Here is a 12232-nt window from a genome sequence, read left to right on the forward strand (position 1 = left end):
ACCTGCTAAATCTGCAGGGGGTTGAATACTACTTGTAGGCATTGTATGCTACAAAGGGGCTCATTACACCTGGGTGGTAAATTCTGCAGCAATAGGCCAAGGTCAGGAGAAAGAAAAAAAACCTGGAAATCCCCATATTGCAGCCATCAAAAGAAGTCATATAACCCTAATGACTTAACAAATTTCATTTCCTACATACTGTGAGATAATACATCTCTCCTTTCAACAATTTAGGAAAAAGGCGGGAAACTTGTGTGCAGTCTGAGGTTAGAGGTGTCTGCTGCCTGGCGAGAGGCGATGTAACAGACCTGTGCACACGGCAGCCGGGCAGGTACAGCTGCGGCGCCTCACAGGAAAACTGCTGCTGCTGCTGAGGGAGGGAGGAAGGCGGGACTGGACACTGGGAGGGATAGCGGGACGACGCTGACAGCGAGGGGCGGAGGAGAAAGAGGAGGGGAAAAGAAAGGGGAAAGAGGGAGACGAAGAAGAAGAAGGAGGAGGGAGAAACAGAGATTCACAGTGGGGGGAAAATGTGTCTCTCCCATAATTTATCCCGTGCGATATCTCAAGAAGACGGGACATAGCGCGACCCCCCCTATTCGGAAACATTGCACTGCTCCTCTTCCATAGACAAGGCAAAGGGAGAGCCCCGGCCACTGCTTCCAGGAGGGGGGAGAAACTTGTGGTCGAAGGAAGGAAAAAAAAACCGAGGCGGAAGAGACCGACCAACCGCCCAGCGACTCCTGCCGGGGAGAGGAGGGAGGGATCCACTGCTCCCAGGAATAATACGAGCGGCGGATAAAAGTTTTCCTGAAGTTTGTCCGTGTACGGGAGGCGCTGAGATCCGGAGTACACGCTGAGGAGAGCCATGATGATGAGCTCGGGCGGAGGAGCGGGCGGCGGGGGAGAGGTGGTCTGCTCGGGCTGGCTCCGTAAATCTCCGCCGGAGAAAAAGTTAAAGCGCTTCGTAAGTACATGGTGCACAGTGTGAGTGGAGCCCTGGTGGGAGGGAGCGGCCTCACAGCCCTGGCACACATACGGCTCACTACCTCCGAGTGCCAGGAGCCTCTGCAACATCAGACACTACAACTCCCAGCATGCCCAAGGCTCTGTACACAGCCTCAGGGTCTAGATAAGTGCAGTCTATGGCTCTGCAGCTTCTATAATTTCTCCAGAAGCAATAAATCAAAAATTTTAATCTGCGAGTTTGTGTGATAATCCCCCAGCCCTGTGCCCTGTATGTCTTATAACTCAGGACCTGTCAGATTTTGAGCAATATCTTTATTCCAGTGTACAATAAGTGTACTGTGGTTTCCTCTCTATGGTATATGTTGGTGCTGTGTCCTGGTAATTAGGTGGCATCTTCAGATCTGTGTTTTTGTTGATACAACTGGCTATGTCCAGGCTCCTAGATGTGTTTCCAACTTGTATACGATTGTTGAACAGCAGCTCTCGTCTCCATTTGTTTTGTTGTTTCGGGATTTTAATTAGAATAGAGCGCCTGCTGTTCTCGGTCCAATAAAAATTTCATCTTGTATAGGCAACCTCTATAAATCTGCAATCCTATAGCTGTCAGCTGACTGCCATCTCATTTTCCACCTCCTATACATTTATATGATTGTCTGAGAGGCAGCTACCTATCTCTCTGAGATTATATCTATGGAACAGGTGAGATATAATGCCTGATCTTTATATCCCCCTAACATCTGCTCTAACAATATCCGTTACATTGACACGGCGATCATTGGGTTCAACTGATGTACATCTAATGTGTATAGGAAGCTTTTAACTATGCTTACACCTGTGTGAGAGACTGCTGCAGTATCCAATACTGGTAAAATACAGAAACTAGATTGATGAACCCTATTGACTATGCGGGTGCCAGACTCTTTTCGTGACTGTTACAAAGTGGATCCAATGCTTTTATATTTGGTAGTTCTGCCTATTTTTAACTAGGCAATGCAGCATTTAAGTGAATAAAGCCTGAAAGCATAACTAAACTTTTCAAGCCCCCCCTTCCCCCCGCCATATGAATAGATCAGGTGATTATAGTAACCTTGAAGGTGTGCTTCTGTTTTTCTACTCCTTTCTTTTCCATTAGTGAGCATTGTTTTCAAAAGCCTCCTCGAGACTCCTTATCTCTCAGCTGTCAGTGGATATAGAACAGAAAGCTGATTCACACAAACTGCTTTAAAGATTAATAAAGAAAATGTCCCTATACCTTTCTTTAAGTATATTACAAAGTTTAGTAGAAGCTGCACTATTGAAGTATGCAGTTTGATGAAATGTACAGGGGGGCTGATCCAGAGGGATTAAGCATATACAGGCAGTCCCCGGTTTACGTACAAGATGATAGGTTCTGTAGGTTTGTTCTTAAGTTGAATTTGTATATAAGTCAGAATTGTATACTTTATAATTATAACTCCAGGCAAAAAATTTTTTTGGTCTCTATGACAATTGGGTTTGAAAAATGTTGGGTTGTCATAAGAACCAGGATTAACAATAAAGCTTCATTACAGATACATTTGATAACTGTTGTAGCTGTTTATTTTAACCTGGGACTAAAGTACAGTAAATTACCAAAATCCAGAGGTCCATTTGTAACTAGGGGTCGTCTGTAAGTCAGGTGTTCTTAAGTAGGGGACAGCCTGTACAGTATTTTGTAAACACAATGCAAGTGTGAGAGATCTTCCTTTGTGTTATTTTGCTATTTAAAATGGTGAGCATTATTATTTCAGTATCACATTATTATTAGATACCGCCCAGATATCTCTTTGCATTGTGATGCAACTGCTTACTGCTTAGTCATTGAAGTTTTGTGCATTAGTCTCTTGCCCATTTATCAGTGTGGACTGTTTTGACAGAAACTTGGTATTGTATTCTGACAACCATCTGTGACCATACTCTTAAGGGCCACTGTATACAATCCAGAAACCTATTTCACGTGTTTGCTATATTTTCGAAGACTCAACACTGTGCACGGAGCCCCCTCCTGGTCACTGTACTATTACTTAGTACTGTAAACATGATCACAGTAATACTGTAGTTCCACGTAGAGGAATTAACTTAGACTGTGTTCACATTACGTTTTGTGCCATACATTGAAAGGACATGTTGGGGGGATTCTAATGCGTCCTTGCATCTTATGGCATAGAATTAGATCTATACCACTGTAGGCTTAAACAGTGTGATATGTCGGCTGGGGACCCCTGCTCCACCCTGTATGTAGAAGGAGTATACATCGGTGCTAGCCAGTGATTGGCTCCTGCCGGTGTACGTGGTGTTTTCCCGGTAATGTCACTGGTACGCTGAGAAGGACACTCCATTCCCCAGTAGCCTTAGTGACCAGTAGTAATTTGTACTGTTAACACTCAACACTCAAATAACACATCCTAGATCTGAGTGAATGAAACATTCTTATTAAAGAGGACCTGTCATCCATAAATCGGGCTAAAGTAAACAGCTCCTAGTGCTTGAACAAACGCCACAGTGTTAGAATGATAGCGTTACTGGAAACCTCCAGTAGCGCTATCTAACACTGCGGCAGAGTACAATGTAATCGTCGGACCGCTCGCAAAGCTGTCTGATGTATTCATGAGGGGGCGGTCTGAGGCGCTGCCTCTTCCCTGGAACGCCCCACTCGCTCCATATGCTGGCGGTGACTGCCCTAGTCACCGCCCCTAACCACGCCTCAACCCCGCCCCCTTATGAATACATCGGACCGCTTGGCGCGCGGTTCGACATTTACATTGTACTTCGTTTCCGGTAACGCTATCCTTCTAACACTGCGGCGTTTGTTTAAGCACTAGGGGCTGCTTACTTTGGAACATATGCTGTGACAAAATAAAAAATAAAAAAATCAATGGAAATCAAATTTATAAATCAATGGAGTCGTCCATTGGATTTGAAGTCGCCCACAAAATTAAAGCACATGCTGATCCAACTTTGATGAAATGTCCTTAAAACAAGTCAAAATGAGGCTCAATATTGTTTGTGGCCTCCCTACAACACCTCGGCATGCTCCTGATGAGGTTGTGGTCCTCCCAGACCTGGACTAAAGCATCCGCCAGCTACTTAACAGTGTGTGGTACAACGTGATGTTGGTGGATGTTGCAAGAAATTATGTCTCCTATCTGCTCAATCGGTTTCAGGTTTGGGGAAGGAGTGTCAAAGGCGGAGGTAGTGGTCTGCCAGGACTGGCAACAGGAGGAGCCCTGCAAAAGGACCTCCAGCAGGCCACAAATGTGCATGTGTCTGCACAGACTGTTAAAAACCGACTCCATGAAGATGGTATGAGGGCGCAGATGGGGGTTGTGGTCACACCGTGTAGGATGCTTAGCATTTGCCAGAGAAAATCGGGATTGGAAAATTTGCCACCGGCTCCCTGTGTTCTTCACAGATGTGAAGACGTCGTGGAGAGCAATCTGCTACCTGCAACATCCTTCAGCATGACCTATTTGGCAGTGGGTCAGTAATGGTGTGTGGTGGCATTTCTTTTTGAGGGCTGGACATATCTCTATATGCTCGCCAGAGGTAGCCTGACTGCCATTAGGTACTGAGATGAGATCCTCAGACCCTTTGTGAGACCATATGCTCATGCGGTTGGCTCTGGGTTCAAAGCTAGACCTCATGTGGCTGTAGTGTGTCAGCAGTTCTGGGACATCTTGTCTCACACCATCCATCCTCGCCCCGCAACATCGCGTCGCACCACAGACTGGCCAGGAGTTGGCAGAAGCTTTAGTCCAGGTCTGGGAGATGATCTCTCAGGAGACCATCCGCAACCTCATCAGGAGCATGCCGAGGCGTTGTAGAGAGGTCACAGTGTGTTTTTTCCATGTTTTTTTTCATTCTTTGTGTGACTCCAAATTCAGGCCAACATTGGTTAATACATTTGATTTTTTTTTTCTTGTCAGCACATTCAACTTTGTAGACAACAAAGTACTCAATGAGAATATTTCATTAATTCAGATCTAGGATGTGTTATTTGAGTGTTCCCTTTATTTATTTATTTATTTTAGAGCAGTGTACTTATTACTACAATAAAATGAACACAACAAGTTAATTAGTGTTCTGGTCACCTTGAAATAAATCTGCTGCTATGATAAATGACAGTAGAATATAACAGAAAAGTTGTAGAATTTACATAAAAATGCAGGTACTAACAGATCAATAAATCTGCCCTAGTTTGCCAAGCCACGTGATCCTGGCCTAGGTGTTTTGTGTTCTTGAGAATTGCATGATGCCACACAATGTACAAGAATATCGGTGAAAGGAGAAGGTCTCGCAACATCCTTGGTCACCATTGTCTCCTACTTCAATACATTTACTACTCAGTTTAACACTGTGTAGCAATGGCATTGAATTCTGTGAATTGTGACCTTCTGAATTCTTATTGATGGCCCAGCAAAGGCACACCCAGGAGTGTTTTTATGTAACTTATAGGTTTATCAGATGCAGGTATAAACCATTTTCGGTAAAGGAGTCGAATGTAAATAATTGGTGTTTCCAGTCAAGTGTGCCTTCTATGTTTCTTGTAGACCACACAATCGCAATATTTTATGTTGAACCACTTGCTGTTATGGTGAACCCACTACTACATGGAAAATGCCACTCTTGATCAATTTGGGTTTAACCATTTATCTGTTTCAAAGCTGTGGCTGAAAAAAATATATGTAAATTAACCTATATTATTCGTGAGGGTACCATTTGCTCTCTGGGGGGGGGTGTATATCTGTGTAATGTATGAAAATAAAGTATCTTGCCCCTTGGCTACTACAGGATAATTCTAATATAGACCACATGTTATATATCTTTTTCATTTGTCCATTGATACAAAAGTATGTCAAAGCAATATACAGGCACACAAGGTCCAGTCCTTAAATGTCTTTTACCTGTTTTAAGGGAATATAAAATATTTAATCTGGGAAAACCCCACATGTGTTAATTTTGTACCAGTTTTATCTTCATTGCTGTGCAACAGTAAGCTCCCGAAATAAAACCCTGAACCATGCCTTGCACATTCCTTTCCAGATTCCAGTCCGGATACATGCCACCTATGTAGGGGGAGGGGTGGTGTCTGTGCCAGTTGTTAGTGAAGGATGAGAGGGAATAGGGCTTGTGTTTGTAGTGTGCGCTGGTTGTTATTCACTGCACAGAGTTCTATTTCAAAACAGTCTGCTCCTATGAGTAGTAGTATAGACTTAGACTTGGTCTGAGTGAGAATGTGTGGGAATGTTGGCTGGCAGCATCGTTGGGAGGCTTCACGTAACACGTCTGCTGAGAGGACAAATTCCTGCACACGGTAGAAAGGCTGATAGTCCAGGCCCGCTGGCTTTATGTACATGTGTAATGTTTATTTTACAGAAATCGGAATTTACCTTTCCCTTTATTTGTGGGAACCAACCTGTAAATCAATTCAGTATAGAGATATGTGCCAGAACAGGGAAAACTATATGTAAATACGACCCAAAATGTTGGCTCTAGATTTGTTAACTATAAATCGTGCTGTATTAAAAGTGGAAATGAATCTGAACTTTGCCTCCATAAAGTATTTTTTTTTTCTTTTTTTAGTTGATATTTGGCTGGAATCCATTGTTCTGCATTCCAATGTTTAGTTGACAGTATCCTGGTAGAATTGGCCTGACAACATCTTGGCTGCCTCAATCTTTGATTTATAAATGCAAAATGTGGATTATGATTACTACACAATAACATACATTCAATGTCCCTAAAATTGCACACACAAATCTAAAAAGGGCTGGCCATTGGGAAATGTAGCTGGATGCTGAATGGGTTAAAAAGTAAAGGTTCATCCTGTTGATTTCTTACCACCCTCATCCCCTCCAGTTTCTTAAATCCCTTGTGCCTCTCTCATCACTGGCCCTTACTACACACAGGAAATGTCTGCTGCTGTTTCCCATTTTAGTGATTGGCTGAGCCTTATTCCCCTCACATAGAAAGCAGGGTGAGAATTTTTATTCATTTATTTTTTTTGAGACCCATTCTGCCCCATTTTTAGAAACATGTTGGAGGGGATTTATTAGGTAGACTTGTTTACAGACTTTTAGGAGCTCTGTTCCTGGCTGTATTTATTCTTGTTATTTTATTTTGCAGCTCCTTCTAATCTTTCCCATGCTTGGAGGGGACTGGGGTGTTTTTTGACCAATTTTTGGTGGCTATTTTATCCAATGGCAAATAAAGCGCCCACGTCTGGTATTGGGTGCGATGCAAATAAGGCACAAATCGGGTTTACTGGTAGATGTCAAAGTCCTGTGTACACATGAAAAGGTTGCAGAAAAATGTGCGAAATCCTTTTATTTCCGTCTTTGCAATATCCATACAGTGAAAAATAATATGAGCTCCCCAAATATGCTGTTTCTGCATTTTTTTTTTTTTTTTTTTGGGTGCATATGCTTCTTCTTTCTGATGGGTATGCCAATCATTGTGTAAACTGATATGGTGAACCTACTTGTCAGATGGGGAAACTGGAGGTGCACATCTGGACAGCTTCGTTCATTCCCTTAGAAAATTGCTTGGGAAGGGTACAGAATAGTAATTACAAAGCAGGAAGATTTCATGTCCAAAAAACTTTTCTTCATGTTTATGAACTATTTGTAGTAAAGTCCATCAATACCTGATTGTTGCAGGTCTGACTCTTTGCACCCCAGCTTATTGCTTTTTGAAGGGGATTCAATGTTCAGATGGACTCTACAGCCTCTTCATTGTGGACATCAGTGTGTCTTCCTTCACAACATTAATTTAACAAATGTCAGCTTAAATAAGTAAAACCTCTTTTTGGTAATGTTAAAGAGGTTGTCCCAGGTTTAAAAAACAAAAACTAACTGGCCAGTGGGGGAGATAACAAAAATGAACTTGTACCTGCACCCACCCGACCACTGCCACGTGCCTGATTCAATGCTTTAGCCAGAGACAAGAAGTTGTCGGATCCAAGCTCCTGCTTTTGCGAAAAAACGGAAGCATAACACTGACAGGAGACGGTGCCGGATAATAGGACCACTGCTGAAGGAAAGTATAATGTCCTTTTTGTTAGCTTCCCTGGTTGGTTATGTATTTTTTTTAAAACCTGGACAGTAACAAGAAATAATCTTTCTACCTTATGCTCACTGATGCTATCTGTGAAATGTCGTTGTTGGAAAACTGAAGCTTGGCTCCCTTTTTGCCTCAAACTTTTTATATTGTTCTTAATTGGATTTGTGTGTAAGTCGGAAAATGTATATTTTGTAAGTTTAACTCCAGGCAAATTCTTTTGTGGTCCATCTGATCACTGGATTTTGAAAATTTTAGGTTGTTAAGGGAACAGGGATTAACAATAGAGCTTCATTGCAGCAACACCTACAGTTGATCATTGCAGTCTGGGGCCAAAATTCAGTAAATTACCTGCACCCTGAGGTTACAGTGGAAGTAGTAACTAGAAGTTGTCTGTAAGTCGGGTGTTCTTAAATCTGGAACTGCCTGTAGGTATGTTTATTAAATACCTAATAATGGCCATACGCCATCTTACCTGGTTAACCACTATTGTGCAGCTCTACCTCCTTACAGGTTCGGCACCAATAACTTATATATTAAAAGTATCCATTTTTATTTTTCCAATTAAAAAAAAAACTGTTAGGATACTGTTCAACCATGCACTGAGCTTTTCCTCAGTTACAATAGCATATTTTAATAACTTGATTGAGGTTAGAAAACATTTACACATTTTCTATTACTATAGAGCAGTGATGGCGAACCTTTGAGAGACCGAGTGCCCAAACTGCAAACCAAAGCCAACGTTTCTATCGCGAGGTGCCAACACAGAAATTTAGCCCAATGGTGCCACAATACCACCTAACAATAAGACAAATAATACTGCCATATGATGATGCCACCTTTACAACCACATAGATAGTTTCATTCTATCTAATAAAGACTATAGAAAGGCCAATGTTACCCATAGTACTGCTATACTATCAGAGGTCGCACTAACATTTTTCCAGAAGGGTAATAATACTCCTCTCACCATTTTTGAGGAGTATTTTTAGGCGAGGAGGAGTATGAAATTTTCAGTAATGCATATAAATAAATACTGCCTGCAATCATTCATTTATGCATGAATATGATTGCAGCCAGTGTTTTGTGTGCTTAAATAGCCAATTGAGACAATTATATTAATTTCACATCATGCATTAAATAATGGGGCAAAAGCTCTTTCCTTTTGTCTCCTTAAATTATTTCAACCTACAGACCAGACTATGGCCGCCCCCCCACCTTTCCAGACCATGGCTGACACCCCAGCACCCGTGTCCAGACCTTGGCTGACACCCCAGATCCCCCCCCCCCCCCCCCCTATCCAGACCTCATCTGACACCCCTGATCCCCCATGTCTAGACCTCAGCTTACAGCCCAGACCCCCCCCCCCCGGCCCCCCTGTCCAGACCTTGGCTGACACCCCAGATCCCCCCCCTCCTATCCAGACCTCATCTGACACCCCTGATCCCCCATGTCTAGACCTCAGCTTACAGCCCAGACCCCCCCCCGGCCCCCCTGTCCAGACCTTGGCTGACACCCCAGATCCCCCCCCCCCTATCCAGACCTCATCTGACACCCCTGATCCCCCATGTCTAGACCTCAGCTGACACCCCTGCCCATACCTTGGCTGACACCCCAGACCCCCCCCCCCCCCCTATCCAGACCTCATCTGACACCCCTGATCTTCCATGTCTAGACCTCGGCTGACACCCCAGACCCCCCCCCTGTCCAGACCTTGGCTGACACCCCAGATCCCCCCCCCCCCTATCCAGACCTCATCTGACACCCCTGATCCCCCATGTCTAGACCTCAGCTTACAGCCCAGACCCCCCCCCGCCCCCCTGTCCAGACCTTGGCTGACACCCCAGATCCCCCCCCCTATCCAGACCTCATCTGACACCCCTGATTCCCCCATGTCTAGACCTCAACTGACACCCCAGATCCCCCCCCCTATCCAGACCTCATCTGACACACCTCATCTCCCATGTCTAGACCTCAGCTGACACCCCAGATCCCCCCCCCCCTATCCAGACCTCATCTGACACCCCTGATCCCACATGTCTAGACCTCAGCTGACACCCCAGACCCCCCCCCCCCAGCCCCCTGTCCAGACCTCAGTTCACACCGTAGACCTCCCTCACCCCTGTCCAGACCATGGCTGACACCCCAGACCCCTCACCCCCATCCAGACCATGGCTGATGCCCAAGACTCCCTCTGTCCAGACCATAGATGATCCCCAGCAACCCCTTCCAGACCATGGATGACGCCCCTGACCACCCATGGGTGGTGATGCTGGTCATGCAGACCTGATTGTGGACAACGCTGGCCGCTAGAGATGAGCAGTCACGATGTCCGCGTTCTGGTTCTACCGTGAGTCCCGGACCCAAACAGCCCAACAACAATGCGGCAAATTGAAGCTCCTTGCAACTAGCTGTGACCATGACTAGCCAGGGATGGCCATATCCACCAAAAATCATTATGGTCTCAGAAACTGACTGAAAGTAGAAGGCCAGTATCACCTAAAATGTAAGGCTGCTTTTACACATTGTATACATGATATATGCCCCTCCATGTATGCCCCTGCCTGGGCATCAGGCTGCTGCAGGTGTTACACTGATGTGATTACTCACTATGGAGTCAGACCCCAGCTCCCTTGTTGATCTGTTGTCACCTTGTCCTCTGGAAGGAAAGAGCTGTAACGGAGCACAGAGGTGGGGGCTGAGAGCTGAGACTCCAACAAGTCGCATGTTTTAAATGCATCCAAACCAAAGCAAACCTGGGATTCGCCTCTGGCGACTTGTTGGAGTCTCAGCTCTCAGCCCCCACCTCTGTGCTCCGTTACAGCTCCTTCCTCCACCACTGATATCAGCTCAACAGGCTATGAGCTCTGTCCCCGTGTCGGTGAAGGAGCAGGAGGTGGGAGTTGTACAGGAGTTGGATGCTGTGGAGAGAGTGTGAAGCACGGACAAGTTGTTGTTGTTAATGCCTCCAAAACAGACCTGGGACTCGTTAGAGGATTTTAATTGGGTGCAATTATATATATATATATATATATATATATATAATCTCTTCTGCAACCTGTCTTTAGTTAAAAAGAGGTCTCTGGTAACAGGTTCCCTTTAATGCCCATGCTTTTACAGGTTTTAGTTGTATAAGAATTACAGCTTCCAAATTTTCATTGGATGGTATTGTATGCTGCCTACATTGCCTATGTATCTGATGCAGTTGAGAATAGGGTTCCACCAATACTAGAATTTTGAGTACAATATTCAATACCAATGCAATATTTTCAAGAAAAGGAAAAAAGTATCTGAATGTTTAGGGTGCGGCCTCATGGGACGTTGACATTGTGTTTAGAAATGCAATGCAAATGTCTGGGGGCGGGGCTCAGTCTGCATATGTGTTTCCTTTGAAACGCATGCGATCAGTAACGGTCAACCAGGGATTTGCCAGGAGAAGCTTTACTGCTTTGACAGTGTAGTATGTGTGTGGTAAAGGTTGTCCTAGTAATGTTAATATAATATAAAATAGTATACTAAATAGTATAATTTAGAGATGGCAAATGGACCCACTGTTTCCTATGGGAAAAAATTTCAATATGCGTTATTTTGTCTCGTATGTGAACCACGTACATCCATAGAAGTCAATGGATCCACAAAAAAATGGACGCACATGCATGTCTTTAGGACATTTTGGGACATGGGAAGTATACATGTACCTTATACCAGCAGAAGCTAATCGCTCCTTTAGGCTATGTATAACAATAAGATGTTATAAAAAGAAAAAAGATCCATGTTTTATAGGAGACAAAGGGCATATTAATGCATAACAGGGCTAAAGGTAAAATTCTAGAATGGATTATAAACATAAAACTTTCCCATGGTATAGTATTGCTTATATTATAAATTCCATTTCACTAAATAATTCATTTCTCACAGAGCTCGCAGGCTGATCATAAAATTTGGCTCTTATGCAGACCACACACATGCTGCCATGTCTAGATTTTTTGCAAATGTACTGTGGCTGAATAAATGTAATAAATAGGAGAAGAAAATCTGTATTTGCTAGGTCGACCCATAGATCATGAGATTTAAGCTTTTGGGGTACTTTTAATACACATGCAAGCTGGGGCATATGACGGCGCACTGAAAAGGGGAAGAGGTGAACCCTCCCCTATCCATATAAAACGGCACTGCCTGGCCGCAC

The 12232-nt window shown here is 44.0% G+C and overlaps 1 protein-coding gene across 3 annotated transcripts in view; it reads left to right on the forward strand.

Annotated features, from left to right (window-relative positions):
- Window positions 1–421: 421 nt before the first annotated feature.
- Window positions 422–12232, forward strand: part of GAB1 (GRB2 associated binding protein 1) — a 77695-nt gene continuing 65884 nt past the window's right edge. The window contains exon 1 of one of the 3 annotated variants that reach the window (XM_072119746.1): window positions 422–967. In XM_072119746.1, the coding sequence (XP_071975847.1) occupies window positions 869–967 (99 nt within the window). In that variant the 5' untranslated portion in view covers window positions 422–868. The remainder of the gene's footprint in view (window positions 968–12232) is intronic. The other 2 variants (XM_072119760.1, XM_072119777.1) reach the window with 2 other exon arrangements.

The sequence above is a fragment of the Engystomops pustulosus genome, chromosome 1, assembly GCF_040894005.1.
Source record: "Engystomops pustulosus chromosome 1, aEngPut4.maternal, whole genome shotgun sequence".
Taxonomy (NCBI): domain Eukaryota; kingdom Metazoa; phylum Chordata; class Amphibia; order Anura; family Leptodactylidae; genus Engystomops; species Engystomops pustulosus.